Below are 16,916 nucleotides of genomic sequence, written 5' to 3'. Positions count from 1 at the left end.
AGCACGGAGCTCCGTAAACATTCTTCCTCGTGTAGCCCAGGCTCTCCTACCCGTGTGTCGCGATCATGCCTCCACCAGGCACGCCCCCTCCCTCTGTCCACGTGTCCAGATCCGCCCTCTGGGAACCTGGGCCACGGCTCCCTCCCATCACGACGTCCGCGCACTGACGACCCCGGGAGAAACCCACCCCCGTCCCTCCGAACGCTCATGGCGCGGATCTGCGGCATGCTCCAGCGACCTCTCGTTTTCTTCTTTACATCGTGATTATTCACCTCTAGGTACGTAAGTTCCCGGGGACGGGCCGTCTGGCTGTGTCATCCCTGCGTTCCTAGCAGTCAGCCTAGAAAATTCTGGATGGGCAAGCGGAAACACAACTAGAGGTCTTTACTGGAAACTTGGGTCAGTTTCCTGTTGCTGCTGGAACAAATTAGCACACGCTTGGTGACTTTCAAACAACATAGATTTATTGTCTTGTGTTTCTGGACGCCAGACATCCAGAATCAGGCTCACTGGGCTGGCATGCTGGGATGTCAGCAGGGCTGGGTCCTTCTAGGGGCCCCAGGGGGCATCCGTTCCCTTGCCTCGTCCTGCCTCCAGAGGGTGCCGTAAGTCCCTGGCTCTGGGCCCCTTTATGAGTTACCCCAACCTCTTGCCTCTGTTGTGACATCGCCTTCCCTGACTCGGACAGATCTGCTTCCCTTTTATAAGGGCCTTTGCGATGGCATCGGGCCACCCCAATAATCCAGGACCATCTCCCCATCTGAGAGCCTTAGTTTAGTTGCGTCTGCAAAGTCCCTGCTACCGTTAAAACATTCACAGCGTCCAGGACCTACATACAGGTCCTGGTTATCTCGGGGGCCCGTGTCCGCCCACTACAGTAGTGTTTATGACGTCAGAAGTAGTCTATCCGGAAGCCAAGCCTCTCGGCTCACCTTGGCTGTTTCAATTCCTCCAGAAACGCTGGAAGATTTCTTTCCTGGGTGACGAGGACGCGGCCGGGAGGCGCCTCGGGCTGCACTGTTTGTAGAGTTCCCACGCCTTGGTCCTGAAAAGCTGACCCACAAAGGCGTAGATCACCGGGTTCAGGCAGCTGTTGGTGAACGCGAAGAAGTTGGACCACTGCAGGCCCAGGTCGGTGAGGTGGTCCCAGAAGCAGCCCTGGATGGCCCGCGTCTGGAAGAGAAACTCCAGGAAGGCGAAGAAGTGGTAAGGGGTCCAGCAGACCAGGAAGGCGGCCACGAGCGCCAGGATGAGGGCCGTGGTCCTGCCGTCCGCGGGGCCCGCGCCGCTCACCCTCCGGACCTCCGCCCGCCCTCGCAGGGAGGCCAGGATGTGGCAGTTGAAGAAGACGATGGCGGCCAGCGGCAGGAGGAACCCCAGCACGTTGAGCTCCACCATCCTCACGAAGTGCCAGCCCTCGTGGGGGAGCAGCAGCACACAGGCCGAGATGTTCAGCTCCGGGACGACTTCGACGGAGCGGAGCAGGAACGTGGGGACGCTCAGGAGACCCCCCAAGACCCAGATGAGCATGCAAGTGACCCGGGCCAGCCGCCGCCGCCGCCGCCTCCGGCTGGCCAGGGGGTGCACCAGCACGCGGTAGCGGTCCTGGCTGATGGCCACCACCAGGAAGATGCTGATGAACAGATTGGCCTTGATCACACCGTTGACGGCGCGGCAGAGCACGGCCCCGAAGGGCCAGTGGAACTGGTTCCAGACGTTCTCGGCCCAGAAGGGCAAGCCCAAGACAAACACCAGGTCCGACGCCGCCAGGTTGGCCAGGTAGATCTCTGCCGCGTTCAGACGCCGCTGCCGCCGGGGCAGGAGGAAGACGGACAGCACCAAAAGGTTTCCCAGCAGGCCGCAGAGGCAGACGGCCACGATGAACGTCGGCAACACGCCGTGCAGCACGTCCCAGGCTTCCCGAGCTCCATCGCAGGACGTGGCATTGGGATGCGCCGGCTGGCTCTGGTTGGAGGGCGGGAACTCCAGGAGGCTCTGGGGTGCCATCCACAGGGACCTGCAATGAACAGCATGCAGTGAACTGACTCGGGGGGACCCCAAGCACAAGCGCAGCTCACGGGCTCCATCCCGTTGGCCCAGGGTTTGGAAAATAAAGTCTCATGGCCACAGCCACACCCACTCACTGACACGCTGTCCTCAGCTGCTTGTGTGTCACAGCAGCGGGGCCGAGTGGTTGCGACAGGGGACTGTGAGGACTGCGAAACCGAGGACATTTACCGTCTGCTCGCTTAGAGGAAAAGTTTGCCAACTTCTCCTGGAAGGAAAGGACCAGGGCTTTGAAACCGAGTCCAAATCCTGGCCCCCTCCCCCCGCCTTGGTGTGGGCCACTTAGACCCACTGGCTTTTGTTTTTCTGTTTGAAAATCGAAGCTAATTGGATCCTGCTTGGCATGCTTGCCTGGCACAGAGGGACCCCTCCACGGAAGGTGGGGATCACCCTTACTAATAACCGTGGTATTATTACTAACCGTCTAACTAATGCTTCATGAGCACCTGCTTTGTGCCGGCACTTTGCCGGGTGCTGGAGGTGTGGGTGACAGGGCAGGGCAGTCCCCGGCCTGAAGGTGCCCACCGTCCAGACAGGGATGCAGGCCAGGAGAGAGGTGGGAACGACAGGCCTCCTGAGCTGCTGTGTGAGCAGGAGCGAGGTGAGAGGGGCTCAGACTCTGGATCGAGGCTGAAGGCAGTCAGCACCACCATGACTTTCTGTTGGGTGTTGGTTGCGAGAGAGAAGATTTTTGGCCTGAGCCTCTGGGGATACCAAGTGCATCAGCAGAAATGGAGATGACATGGACGGGGCGGCGGGGGGGGGGGGGGGGGGGGGATGCAGAGGTTTCTTTTTTTTTTTTCTTTTTTTGGGTGGGGAGAGATCAGGAGTTCATTTGGACCCATCAAGGCCAAGCGATCCGTTGGACACGTAGTGGGCATGTCCAGTGGGCGCCTGGATAAAGCAGACAGGGAAGTTTTCAGAGACCAGGTCGAGATAATGGCGCACCGCCGGGAGCTGGAACCTCACGGAGGGTCTGTGAAGCCATGGGACCGGATGAGACCGCCAACGGGTGGTTTAACGAGAAAGGACCCAAGTACTGCGCTTGTGTTTCTCGAAGTCACGGGTGCATGGGCAACTGGCACAGAACGTTTACTGGTGCCTGTGCCACTGGGGGGGCAGCAATCTCACCGACCACCAAAAATCCTTCACCGACCACCAGTAAAACCTAGACACGAGCCGCTCCTGCAGACACTAGTAGTTTCGGGAGAGGGCACCCTAAGGCGGCGACTGTACCCGCGGAGCCGCAGAACAAGCTGTGGTGAGTTGCTCCGTGAAGCATGACCGTTCACCTCGGATGCTCGACTGCTCCTTAAGTTAGTTCAGCTTCAACCCAGCGTGTGCACATGAGACCACGGAAACGCTGACCGGGCACACGTGCGCACGCGTGAGACCCACACACGCCCTGAACTGCGCCAGGTTCGCGCCTGTGTCCTCACAGTCTTCGAATTACGAAAATCAGGCAGTCCCAACGGCGATCCGATTCTCTCATCCGGTGCTTGCAATCAAAGCAAAATTTCCGAAGCTCGCTCTGGCGAATGGCATTCTAAAGTCGGATAACACATTGCTGGTGGGTAGTTTTTATCCCGCGCTCTACTACCAGTCAACGCAAAACGTATAAATACATTTCCCGCATGCGATGTGTTAAAATTGTTCCCACTGGAAATGAAGTTGCTGTATTTTGTGATGATCATACACAGACGTTTTGGTGGGCAAAGTGTTGTGGCAACAACACTGTTCTTACTAAAATAAGAGACAGGTGGGCCCTGGCTGGTGTGGCTCAGTGGGCTGAGCACTGGCCTGCGAACCAAAAGGGTCACCGGTTCGCTTCCCAGTCAGGGCACATGCCTGAGTTGTGGGCCGGGTCCCCAGCAGGGGGTGCTTGAGAGGCAACCACACATTGATGTTTCTCTCTCTCTCTTTCTCACTTCTTTCTCCTGTCTAAAAATAAATAAATAAAATCTTTTAAAAAAGTTTAAAGTAAGAGACGGATGGAACAAACACAGACGGACTTCGAACAGGTTTCCACAATTCGTAGTTGCACATAACTAAGTTTTGATTTCTACCAACTGAAACACAGGTTGTAGTTGCCAGATTTACAAAATTTTGGAACACAGTTACTGAACTACAAAGCTCTTGTGATGAAGCTGATGGTGAGTTTGAAAAAACACAGTTTCAACATCTGTTTTCTTTCTCGGCTGCCTGTCACCAGGTTTTAGGGGACACTAGTGTAAGGGCCCTAAAATGTTATTAAATTGTTTGTTAAAGCAGACCTCTAAGTAGGTGGGTTTTGATCCAAATCAATTATAAATCTTTAATCAAGTTATTCAATAAATGTAGTACCAAGACATCAGCTTTTAAAGCTTTTAGCAGATTACAATGATTGAAAACAAAGCTTTTATGTGGACAATAATGAAGCTTTTTTTTTTTTTGCTAAAAGAGCAAGGGACAAAAATGAGCAAATTAAGTGATGAGAGCTCAAATAGCACACAAGATTTAATTTTAAAATTCTGTGATAAAATTCTGTGATGAGCTTTGGAACATCTCAACGTGTAGAAAGAATTTTTTTCAGGTGGATAAATTCATACTGTATATAGGAAAAAAGGTGAAATCAAGAAAATCAGTGGTCTGTAGCATCTACATTGAATAAAGCACTAGAAAATTAGACATAGCTACTGTTTATTTAAAGAGCTTAATCTGATAAATACATTTGTGAAGACAGGAACTCTGAACTAAGGCACAATGGCAGTGCCGGTGAAAACATCGGGGCTGAAACATTTGCGTGACCCTGTACGCAAAGCACTGGACTTGAGAATTTCTTGTCAGAACTTGCTCAGAGCTTATCAGGTGCCTCAGCACTTGCGGAGGGAACATTTCTTTCTTTTTTTTTTTTTTAAAGATTTTATTTATTTAGAGAGGGAAGGGAGGGAGAGAGAGAGGGAGAGAGAAACATCAATGTGTGGTTGCTGGGGGTCATGGCCTGCAACCCAGGCATGTACCCTGACTGGGAATCGAACCTGAGACACTTTGGTTTGCAGCCTGCGCTCAATCCACTGAGCTACGCCAGCCAGGGCTACATTTCTTAATTAAATATACTCTGGTCCAAGAAAAGAATCAATCAAAGGCATTCATTTAAATTTGTCAACTGTAAAATTGGAAGAAAAGGATTTCAGCAATTATACAGAACAATTCTAAATAATAAAATCGCGCTGAAAGAGGAAGACTCTCTTGAGGAAAAGGCCAGCGCCGTATCGGAGTCAGGTACAAGTCTGAGAAACTAATTATGGTTCCTGGACACGTGCCAGGCACAGTCACCTTGCTGCTGTCATTTCCAACGTCCAGTTAACAGAGGGAACAGGCTTTACTTTGCTTTAATATATGTGGGGATACACACACACACACACACACACATACACATACATATATATTTGATGTATATATCTTTAAAGACATATTTTTTTTGAAACAAGATTTTGACTGAAACTACTTTGTGACTCCATTCAATGTAATACAGCCAACTCGTTGTGGTAAGGCGCCCGGCCTGTGGGACTGGATGGGGCAGCCGCAGGGAACACACGTGCCCGTGTACGCGCACACCTGCCTTCTCAGGTGTGCGAAGTGGGCCGCCACAGCCCCCTCCCTCGTTCTGCACGGGGTCGTATGAGCCGCTTCTCAAGGCTGCCACTGGGTTCCGTGTCACTCCTTCCTGTGCCGCCCTGGGGGCCGAGGACGGCCCGGGCGACCTCTGTGTCTCTGCCCCGACCTTCCGCCAGGCCGAGGCTGCGGGGCGAGGCCCTGGCGCCCAGATCTGGCCCCGGGCTGCACCTGTGACGTGCTGAGGGCCCGGCACTGTGCTGGGCTTTCCATAACTGAGCCCGACAACGTGCCTGGGAGGAAGGGCGAGGCCTTTACGCCCATTGTGCAGAGGAGCAAACTGAGGCGAAGACAAAGAAACGACTCGTTAAGTTTGCGTGACAACAGCTCTGTTTCCTGGCCCCGTTCAGGGTCCACTGTCTCTCTTGTACGCCCTGCCGCGACTACAGAGAGAATGGGCCTGAAGGCAGGGGACCGGGGCTTCGGTCCAGGGGTCACCAAACTATGCGATGCTGGGCAGGTCCAGGGACTTCTCTGAGGCTCGGTTTCCTCAGCGGCGAGGTGGGAATGCTGGCGGCTATTGCAAAGCGTGGCTGTGAAGCTTGGATGAGCTCACGTGCATACAGCCCCTCGCAAGTTGTAAGCCATCAAATCCAAGGCTCAATGATGACATCTGCCACCTCATCAGTAGTGATCCTGGCTACAGGGGTAGTAACAGTGATGACCAAGTGTCCCGGTCCCTCTGAGCAGGAGCGAGGTCTCCTCCACGTGGACCACCCATGAGGGTGGCAAGTGCCCCTGAGCCCCCTCCCCTGCTCCCCTGACCACGGAACAGGTCGGGGATGCCCTGGGACCCGGCGCACGAGGGCACGGAGGTACCGGATTCCAGAAGGCTGGGCTCCAGGGGGCCTGGTGCCCGGGACTGTCCTTTGTCTCCAGCCTCGGGGCTGTGACCACCAGGAGTTTAAGGAGGAGCCACCAGAAAGGGCGGAGGACTCATGGTGGAGGCTGAGCGAGCCTACGGCTGTGGTCAACTTCGCTTCTCTCCCTCCCCTTCCCCAGGTATCCCTGAGCATGCGGGAAGGGGACCCACGTCCCCTCTGAAGTGTGCCTGCCCGGGCAAGCAAGGATGGCCCTTGGTGGACAGTGGAAGGGGCCTGGCTCTGTGTCCTCCTCCTAAGAGACCCCAGGGTCAGTGAGAGGCAGGAGCTGCCCAGGCACCTCTAGACCGAAGGGCCGGCCTTGGGGTGCAGGGCTGAAGGGTTGGCCGGATCACGGCCCCAGAGATGTCTACATCCTGGTCCCTGGGCCGGTAAATATGTTGTTGCTCTACCTGGCAACAGGGTCTTTGCAGGTGCTCGGAAGCTAAGGATCTCGAGATGGGGAGATGCGTTTATTAAGAAGACGAGCTTACCCTGGCTGGCGTAGCTCAGTGGACTGAGCGTGGGCTGCGAACCAAAGTGTCGCAGGTTCGATTCCCAGTCAGGCCACATGCCTGGGTTGCAGGCCCTGGCCCCCAGCAACCGCACATTGATGTTTCTCTCTCTCTCCCTCCCTCCCTTCCCTCTCTAAAAATAAATAAAATCTTAAAAAAAAAAAGAAGAAGATGAGCTTAACGTACTCCAAAGTGAAAGTGACTTCATTTATGAGGGAAAGGGGAAGGTGGGAGGGCCAGAGTGGCAGAGAGATCAGAGGATACTGCACAGCTGGCTTTGAAGACGGAGGAAGGGCCAGGACCTAAGGACCTCAGGCAGCCTGGAGAAGCTGGGAAGAGCAAGGAGCGGTTGGTTCTTCCCTGATCCTCAGAAGGAGTGCGGCCCTGCCGACACCTTGCTTTTAGCCCAAAGTGACTGATTTTGAACTTCTGACCTGCAGGGCTGTTTGATAATGACTGTGTTGTTTTCAGCCACTAAGTTCATGCTTGTTTGTTACAGCGGCTGCAGGAAAATAACACAGGGGCAAAGCTCGCCCCTGCCCTGGGGACCAGGGACGGCCACCTGTGCCAGCAGATGCCTGGCTTCAGCCCCAGTGCCATCATCAGTTCAGCAGACGCTGCCCCCTGCGCCCCCCCACCCCTGCCCCCCAGGACCCCACCGAGTCCCTGGCGGCTGAGGTCACAGCGTGTCTGCTCCAGCTGGGCTCATTTGCAAACACAGCTTCTGCCTATGTTTATGTACAGTTAGCCAGAGAGAAGAAATCTTCCTTCTCTGGTTCTTAGTTTTAGCTCTGATATTTGCCTGGCACATAGTAGGTGTTCAGTAAACAGCAGCTATTGCTGTTATGGGTAATGTTTGATCCTATTTGAAAATCTTAGGGGTGACAGCGGGCAAGTCTACTAGGGATGACCCTTCTGGAATTTCCATGAGCTATTTTGTGAGTTCTGCACATTTTAAGCATGGGCAGGTGGCCCTTGGAAGGCAGCTGGACTTTCTTCCAGTCGATTCCCAGGTCTGCAGTGGGGTGACGGTCAGAGGCCTTTGGGGGACAGTCACAGATGGTGAAGAATGTCCACCCAGCCACACAGTAACACGCCACTTTCAAGCCTCACATAATAACCCCACCAAAGACCAGTTATAAGCCTTACAAAATCTTGTCAGCGATCCCGGGCAGGCCAACCTGATTTCTATTCCTCACAGTTTGTCAGCGGTGACTGCGGCATCCGGGGGGGTTGCGCTCGGGCCCGGTGGGCTCCGTGTGACCCGGAGAGAGACTGCTGCTGCAGCCCCCACAGGCCGTTCCCAACCTCCCTGCAGCCCCCCATCCCTGCCCCCAGCCTTCTGGGACAGCAACCAACACCCAGAGTGGGCATAGGACACACATTTCTTCCACTGACTCAGAATTACGTTAAACACACACACACACTTACAGAAAGCTGTGTTTCTTTAACACTTAGAATTACCTTTAAAAACACACACACACACACACAAATTCTGACAATATTTAGTTATAAAAGAAAGATTAGTTTCTCTCTTTCCTAGAAGCACGGGCCCCCCCTTATGGTTCAGTCCTCGCAGGAGAAGAGAAAGGCGGTCACTTACTTAAACTCAGGAAGAAAACGAAAGCGCTCGCCGGGCCAGCCACAGACAGCCAGCGCTGCCTCCAGGGGTGCTTTCTCCTCTGGGAAGCACTTGGAAACAGGGTGGCCTTCCCTTATGTAACCTCTACTCCGATGACGTCATGGGAGGGCCTGCCGAGAAAGTGAGTCTTCCAGACGGGGGAGCGGGAGCGTGCTGGGGTGTGGAGAGGAAAGCTGTTCTGTGCTTCGGAGCTGGCAGGGGGTGGCTCCCTCCTCACCTCGCTAACAGGCGGGGAGGCCCGCGATGAGGTCCCCCCAAGAAGGGCCCATCAGCCAATGTGCCCCTAGAATGCACTTGGCACAGGGACCGTGCATGGTGCCAGATGGCCACCACACGAATGCGGGGATGGGGGGGTGTCACTTGGTAAGACATAAAAGTGTGTGGTCACAGTGCTGTGTGCCTGCAATAGTATAAGCCCACTGTAGGGGAAAAACAAGTGGAAAACTCTTAAAGAAGGCCAAACACGAGGCAAAACCCAAACCACACCTCCTTGGGCCTCTCGGAGTCCCCCCCGAGCCTTGGGCATCGGGCGACACTGAGTGATGACTTGGCCCCTTCGCAGCGGGGTCCTCCACAGCTTTCGTGGGAGCTGACTCCAACGCCCCCATCTGAGCTTCGGGCGTGCGGCATGCGCTGCCAAGAACCCCTCGGTGCGGACCCTGTGGACGGGCAGGGAGCCAGGAGAAGCCTGCCGCGTGCTCTGCGCAGAGCTGAGTAAAGTCAGACGCACTGTTTCCTAATCCCCCCTGGCAGCGCCGAGGCCCCTGCCTGAGCTGAGCGTGCATGCATCAGCAGGCGCTCCCACTAGACCTCCCCTCCAGACGGTGGGCAATGTCTGGCTTCCTCTGAGACTCAGGCCTCAGGGTCCTTGCACGTCTTCGTGTCTTCCTTCCATCTTCGCTTTTAAAGAGTAAGACGCTTCACGCTCCCTCCCTAGAGGCAGGACAGCGCGTCCCCCAAATCTCAGACCCTCGGGCCCCCTCCCCACCCTGGTCCTGCCTCTCGGCGTCTCCACAAACCCAGTGAATGTGGCCAGAGCAGAAAGTGTCCCCTTTGTCCTCAGAAGCTGGCCTTTCCCAGGTGTTTCCCTTTTGTGACCCCCCTTGTGTACGGGGGCAAACTGTGCTTTTGAATTTTTCAAGCAGTTTCTTCCTGTTGATGGACACCTTGAACTTGTGGAAGCAGGGGGAAAAAAATAAAAAGAACGCTTCCAGGATCGGTAGCAGCTGTGTGATTTAGAGAGGAAACTGGAATTTACCTCTGCAGAAGGCCCCTGCCAACCGGGAGTGACCTGGGACTTTCTTTGTTTTTTTTTTTAAGATTTTATTTATTTATTTTTAGAGAGGGCAGGGAGGGAGAGAGAGAGAAAAAGATGAGAGAGAGAGAGAGAGACATCAATGTGCGGTTGCTGGAGGTCATGCCCTGCAACCCAGGCATGTACCCTGACTGGGAATCGAACCTGCGACACTTTGATTCGCAGCCCGCGCTCAATCCACGGAGCTACGCCAGCCGGGGCGACCTGGGACTTCCGTAGCGGTGCAGATGTTAGGCCAGTGCCCGCCATCGCTCCAGGGTGGATTTTAACCGGAGAAAGTTTCCAAACCCCAGGATTTCCTAATCAGTACTGCAGACAGGGGGGGGGGGGGGGTCTGGCCAGGCAGCCTCCCTGCTCTTGCAGAAAGCGGCTGGCTCTCCCCCTTCGGTGAGTGTTTAGGCTGGACGATTTCTGGGAAGTGCTATTTCCCGGGCGGTGTCTTCCTGCCCGAGCACGTGTTCTCCACGGAGACGCCCCAGAGGTCTGGGCTCCGCGGCTCAGAGGACGCCTGTGAGGAGAGGCAGGCTGAGGCAGGGCCACGTGGCCGGGACTGTCTGTCTGTGCCCCGCGTGCCCCGGAGGAGGGCTGGGGGAGCCGGCCTTGAGGAAATGACTCTGTGGCAGTCTGGCTGGGGCCCGGGGGCCCTGCCCAGGGTGGGATGGAAGGTAACGGAGATGATTAACGCACAGAGGCTCCCCCTGCTGCTCACCAGGATGGGAAGTGGGAAGCAGACCTTGGTCTGGGGGAGGACAGGCTCTCCCTCTGCCTATGGGCCCCGGGGGCCTGGGAGCCTGCATTCTGGGGACGGAGGGCAGGGTGAAGGAGCCCCAAGTCTGTAAGGGACAATGGGTCCCTGTGGCATGGAGAAGGCGGGGGTGACTGGGAGTCACCGAAGTCCCCTGGGCCCTGGGACGTGGGGGAAAGCGTGTGAGGAGGACGCAGCAGCACAGAGACGGTCCTCAGGCTGGCGGGGCACCCGGGGCCACCTTGCAGAAACACAGGCCGGCCTGGCCAGCTGGGTGGGGCAGGCCCGCCTTCCCTGGGTGCTTCTGCATGCCGGGGCAGGGGGACCCGGGGCAGGGGGACCCCGGGCAGCCCCACTTCCCGGGGACGGCTGGCCCAGACCCTGCTTGATGCACGTTCAGGGGAAGGTGAGCTGGAGCTTGAAGAACGTGGGGACACACGGTCACTGTCCCCACCATGACATACGGGGTCACTTTTCATTTCGCTAATTGCTAAGAACTGCAGTCACTTCGTCTGGGCTCCTTTCTGGTCACATCCAGCAAGTTCTTCAAGGCGGTAGATTCCAGTATCCCTCCAGCATGTCCTTCCAATAGCATCTGTGCACTGAGCACCTTCAAGTGTATCATGAGTCCTTAGAGTGCATGACGGCCCTGCCGGTGCCGCCTCCACCTGTGGGTGGAGGAAAGAAAGGCAAAGCGGGCCGTTTCTCTCCAGGACTGAAGACGCAGTTCAAGTTCAGTCCCGCCAGCGTCCCTCCTCCCTGGTTCACGCCCTCCTTCCTCCCCGAGGTCCTAGACCTGCAGCCGCAGGTAAGCCTGCCGCAGAGCGCGGTGACCCGATCTCCTTGCTTCCTGATGTCTTTCCTTCACTCTGTCCTCGTGCTAGATAGATTAGCCTTCCAGAAGCACTGGGATTTGTCACTTCACGGGACAGAGGCCCAACCCCTTGGAATCACAGACCTGGCTGCGCTGTGACGCTCGGAGCCGTCCTCCACCCTGGGCCCCCGGCTCCGGCAGACAGGGGCGGCTCCCGGGCTGCTAAGACATCCAGACTCACCTTCCTAGGGGCGTTTGCTGGAAACGACCTCCCCGCTCCTCCCCGCCACTTGATACCCACCCACCAGTAAGCCCCGCTGTGGCCCCCTGCCCCTCTGCGAGCACAGGTCTGAGCGTCCGTCCCTCTCTTCTGCAGACACGGGCGGACCCCCTACGCTCACCTGCACCAGGTGAGTGCAGGCACCCGGGGGCGGAGAAGAAGGCTCGGAGCCCAGCCCGGGGCTGCTCACACTCTGGTGACCAGGCAGGTGAGCCACGGACATTTGCAGCCAGGTGTGCCCACGCCACCCTAGAAGAGCACACACAAGCGGCTGGGATGGCGGTGGCAAGAGTAAGGCGCCAGGATGTGAGGGGGACAAAAACGAAATCCTAAACGTAGGTTCAGCAAAGCCCCAGCACCTGCACCCCCACGGGGCATGTCCTGGGCGTCGGGCAGCTGTGGGCGTGGCCCTGGCCGGCGATGATGACCATTTAGACCAAGAGAAGGGCCCTGGTGCCGGCCACTGGGCAGGAAAAGCTCTGCTGGGCCAGGGGTTTCACAGACCAGGAGGGTTTCTGAAAATCCACGCAAAACTCCATCTCCATGTTGGCCTCCTCACTTCGGGAGCTGAAGGCTTCCGCGCCTGGGCCGTGGGGCTCACCAGACCCTCCTCTTATGCAAGCCGTGAGCTCACGGGGCACCGGGCCAGGGCAGGCGTGCCCCCAAAGGTGTGGACAGAGCAACAGGTTCAGCCCAAAGCGAGGCCTTCTCGAGAGTGTGGGTGCAGAGAGGGGAGCTGGCCCACCTGTGAGACACCCCGGGAGAGAGCTGGGGGGGCCAGGCAGTCCTTGGGATGCTCCCACCCCCAGTTTTTCCACCTGGGAACGGGCCCTGCCCCCTTCGAGAGCTGCTGTGAAGGTCAGATAAACTCGTGGAGCGATGTTCCCAGGAGCGGGTGATGTGTGGGTGCTGGTGTAGCTTTCCCCAGCTCTGTGGGCTTCCTCTGTGGCATCTGGCAGAAAGCGCCCCAGAGGAAACACCTCTTCTGTCATTTTCCAGCCTAGAGGCTGCTGAACTGGCCCGCGTGGACAGCAAAAAATGGGGGCACGGACTACAGTGATTTTTCCTTAGAAACCGGTAGTTCTCAGTGGAGTCGACGCCCTGAGCATCCTGCTCAGGAAGTCACAGAACAGAGCGGGGTGGGGGGGTGCTGAGTGATATAAAAGACCCCCCTTTTTTCCAGGGGTTCCTCCCCACCGACTGGGTTCGTTTGGCCTGCCGCCTGAGGAAAGATGTCTCTTAATACCAGAGATCAGTGAAAAGGAAAGGAATTTATTGTTTATTTGAAATAACACAAACTAAAGTTCCCCACAAATGCACACGGTCCTCCCGGCACCCTCCGCGTGGCAAAAGGGAGCACTTCCAAAGCTTCATGGTCTTGACTCCCACCCAAGCTGCGTGGTCCCAACCAAGACACCAAAGCCACGTGGCCCTAAACAGACGTGTGGTCCCACAAAGGGAGACGCCCAATGGTTGCTGTGCCTCTGTTTAAATCCCAGTGTGCCAACCTTCCTCTGCAGCCCCATTTCCGGCTCCTCCCACAATTGGCCACAGCTGCCCGCATCCAGGGCAGGGGTGGCCCTGTGGTGTGGAGCCAACTATCTCCAAGCTCTTCTGGACCCCGTCACAACTCCCTATTTGGGGCTCCCCCTTGCCTGCACCCTGTTACAAACACATGTCACGTTGGTCCCCAAGAGAGGTCGTCTTCCATGAGCTGCAAAACTCTGGGCACGGGAGACCTGAAGATGCCAAAGGCAATTTTTTGCCTTTTTTAAAAATTTTTACTTTTTTTTTTAGAGAGAGGAAAGGGAGGAAGAGAGAGAGAAACATCAATGTGCGGTTGCTGGGGGCTGTGGCCTGCAACCCAGGCATGTACCCTGACTGGGAATCGAACCTGCAACACTTTGTTTCGCAGCCCGCGCTCAGTCCACTGAGCTACGCCAGCCAGGGCTCAACTTTCACCTTTTGTTAGATTCCAAAGCCAGAATCTCACGCTCTGGCCTGGAAGTCGCGGTGGGCAGGTCTGGGCCACAGGGCCGCCTTGCCAGGGGTTCGACCCCAGCTCCCTCACGGGTGAGCTGGGTGAACTTGGGCCATTGTCTGTAGCCCCCCGAGGAGCCTCAGTGTCCTGGCCTTCGCAGAGCTGGGGATCACACGCAGTGACGGGGAGAGGCAGCCGGCCCTGGGTCAGCCACCCGCAGCATCAGCTCTGGTGTAACTGCTGGGCTGTCGCACAGGGCGGCGGGGCGCCAGCACAGGAGGGGTCACACGGCTGTCCTCCATCCCGGCCAGGACTGGAGAGAGGAAACCGGTGCACGTTGCTGGCCCCCCAAGTGCGCCGTGCGGGGTGGCTCGGCCTGGAGGGCGGCGTCCAGAGGGGCTGAGGAGCCCCGTCTCGGGCTGTTTCTCCAGGCGGCCGATGAACAACTTTCCCACCCACGTGGGTGCAGTGGCTGGGCTGTCTGCGAGCCAGGAGCCGGGCCCTGTGGTCTCTCTTCTCACCCCCGCCTGAGACTCCCCAAATCAGCCTGACTTCGGGGCCTGGAGGGGTGGGGAGAGAGGAACGGGGCAGCTGGTCCCGAGTCACTGGAGACGGGGCATGCGGACCAGCACCCGCAGGCATGGGACGTGTACACTCTGAGCACCGGGCTGGCCCCCAACACGCTGTGTGACCCTGGGAAAGGCCTACTGTCTTCCCCTTGAGAAATTCCCCAAGGTCTGCAAGGTAGACACCCTATTCCTTCTGGGAAGTCGTCGGTCACAGGCTGGCCCCCGTGGCCGTCCGGGACCTGAGGAGTGCAGCGACTCACTCTTCCACCGTTGCGGGGGAAGGAGCGCTCGGCCGTGAGGGGCAGCCCCCAGGGGAGCCTGCCCTTGGGACGAGTGAAACGCCGCATCGGCCTCAGAGCGCCGCGGATGGGGCGGCTTGAAACAGCGGGCATTGATTCTCCCCCGGCTCAGGAGGCAGAAGTCCAAACTCGCCCGAGGTGTCGGCAGGTGGGTCCCTCTCAGCGGCTCTGGGGGAGACTCTGCCTGCCCACCCCTCTCCTCTGGCGTCTGGTGGCTCCGGGCAGTCCCCAGGGTCCCTCGGCCTGTAGAAGCGTCATTCCAGTCTGCCCGCTGTGTCCCTGTGCGCCCTCCCCTTCTCCAATAAGGACCCCGGGCACTGGACGGAGGGTCCACCCTGATCCAGCGGGACTGTGTCTTCATTACGCCCGCAGAGACCTGCTTCCCAGATAAGGACACACCCTGAGGTTCCGTGTGGGTGTGACTGTGGGGGGAGGGGAACAGTATCCCACCCACGAGAACACCTCCATCTCACTTTATCTTCACAACACCCGGGTCCTCATTTCATAGAAAAAACACCTGGAGCCGAGAGACGCCGATGGACCTTGTCCAAATGCCTGCCGCCAGGCAGCGGCAGAGCCGGGGTGTGAAACGGGACCCTGGCCTCAGCCTGGGCGGCCCTGGCACCTGGGTGTTGCCCTGGAGAGTGAACAAAGTCCCCTCTCCAGAGACACGAGCTCTGGGTGGGATGGGCACCCTTGTGGTGTGCTCTGCCCATTTTGCAGAGGAGGAAACTGAGGCCAGAGGCCCGGGACGGGGAGTGGAAATGAGTCTCGTGGTTGGCCAAGGTCGCGCGGTGAGGAAGTGGCATGGTAGGGACTCGAGGCCTGGCCTCCACAGTGTCCCCTACTGTTAAATATCGTGTCTCAGTGTGAGCTAGACGACAGAAGCCAGATGCATAGGGTGTGATTCCGTCTACGTGAAATGCCCAGCACAGGCGGATCTGGGGACAGAAGAGGCGGTGGGGAGGGAGGAGTGAGAGGGATTGCTGATGGCCAGGGGGTTCCCCGTGGGGTGACGAAGGTGTTCCGGGATGGATGGCAGGGGCGGCTGCACGTGCGTATCCTGCGTGGGAGGGGCGCGCCCCCGGGCATGGGACTTGCATCCCCACAACGCGTCTCAGCGTCAGGTGCGGGCCCCCGGGTCTGGGGCGGTGGCTGTGCAGGGACTGATGCAAAGGCTGCTTATTGGGATGGAAACGGCTGGAGCCCAGGCCCAGAAGCTCTTCGCGCAGAAAGGCCACGGAGGGCTTTCTCCATAACACAACTGGCGTCCCTCTGTTGAGGCACAAACTCACAGAGAGCAGCCGGGCTCCAGGGCGCCCCTCTGCCTCCGCCGCTTCCATCTCCGGGCCTCAGCTGCCGTCTCAGTGCTTGGGAGGGTCCCGTCTAAATGAGCTCAGCAAAGGGTGAGACGTGGTGATGGGGCCCCTTCAACCTCAGCCAAAACCACAAACCATTAACCTTTCAACCGTGGCTCTTGCTACACCATGACCCCCCAGCTCACCCCCGACACCCACATCCTCCCGGGGTTGGCCAGAGGTCACAGCTGTGCGAGCCTCTGCAACAGGCTCAGGGATTGAGCAACAAGGAAACAATGAAGCACATCGCTGGGGCAGTGAGTGGAGACTTCCCCTCCCGAACCACAGAGATTGCACCCGAGTGGCTCTCTGCATGGACAGTAGCCGTCATCATTGGCCAGCTCCTGTTGGGTCACATGCATTCAGTCTGTGCCTCTGCACCAGACCCTCGCTGGCTCCAGCCAGGGCAGTCTTGGGAGCTGGGCCCATTTCTGGGTTCTGAGCCCACCAGCGGACCACCTGGGCTCCTCCCCATTGCACCAGCTTCCTAGGGCTAAGGAGGGTCAGGGGTTGGGCGGCCGGTCATGTTGCCTGGCTGCGGCTGGGGTTGATTGCACCCTAGCCTGTTTCCACCTGCCGAGAGCCCAGCTCAGATGCCCAGCCAGGCGGCTTCCCCAGAACCGCAGGCCCCCTTGAGCTATGCTCCTGTCTTTCAACAAAGTCCCTCGGATGAGCGAGCTCCTTGGGGCACGTGTGGGCAGCTTCCTCCAAGTCTGAGGCCGCGAGGGTGGGGGTGCGGGCTGGCGGCAAGCGAGGGCACCAGAAGGGGCCTGGACGCTCTGCCGGGCTCTGTGCAGACCCTCGTGTCCCACGGGCC

General features: G+C 57.7%; 1 protein-coding gene across 1 annotated transcript; it reads right to left on the bottom strand.

The window, feature by feature from the left end:
- Positions 1-511: 511 nt before the first annotated feature.
- Positions 512-8,781, bottom strand: BDKRB1 (bradykinin receptor B1). The gene is made up of 2 exons (XM_045823390.1): positions 8,700-8,781; positions 512-2,017 (listed from the first exon to the last, which is right to left on the bottom strand). Exon 2 carries the CDS (start codon positions 2,005-2,007, stop codon positions 943-945), a length of 1,065 nt encoding a protein of 354 aa, XP_045679346.1. The 5' UTR covers positions 2,008-2,017; positions 8,700-8,781; the 3' UTR covers positions 512-942.
- Positions 8,782-16,916: the final 8,135 nt, after the last annotated feature.

Source organism: Phyllostomus hastatus, unplaced genomic scaffold (assembly GCF_019186645.2).
Source record: "Phyllostomus hastatus isolate PE091 unplaced genomic scaffold, TTU_PhHast_1.1 phas_scaffold_501, whole genome shotgun sequence".
In the NCBI taxonomy this organism is placed as follows: domain Eukaryota; kingdom Metazoa; phylum Chordata; class Mammalia; order Chiroptera; family Phyllostomidae; genus Phyllostomus; species Phyllostomus hastatus.
This window is presented reverse-complemented; position numbering and strand designations above follow the sequence as displayed.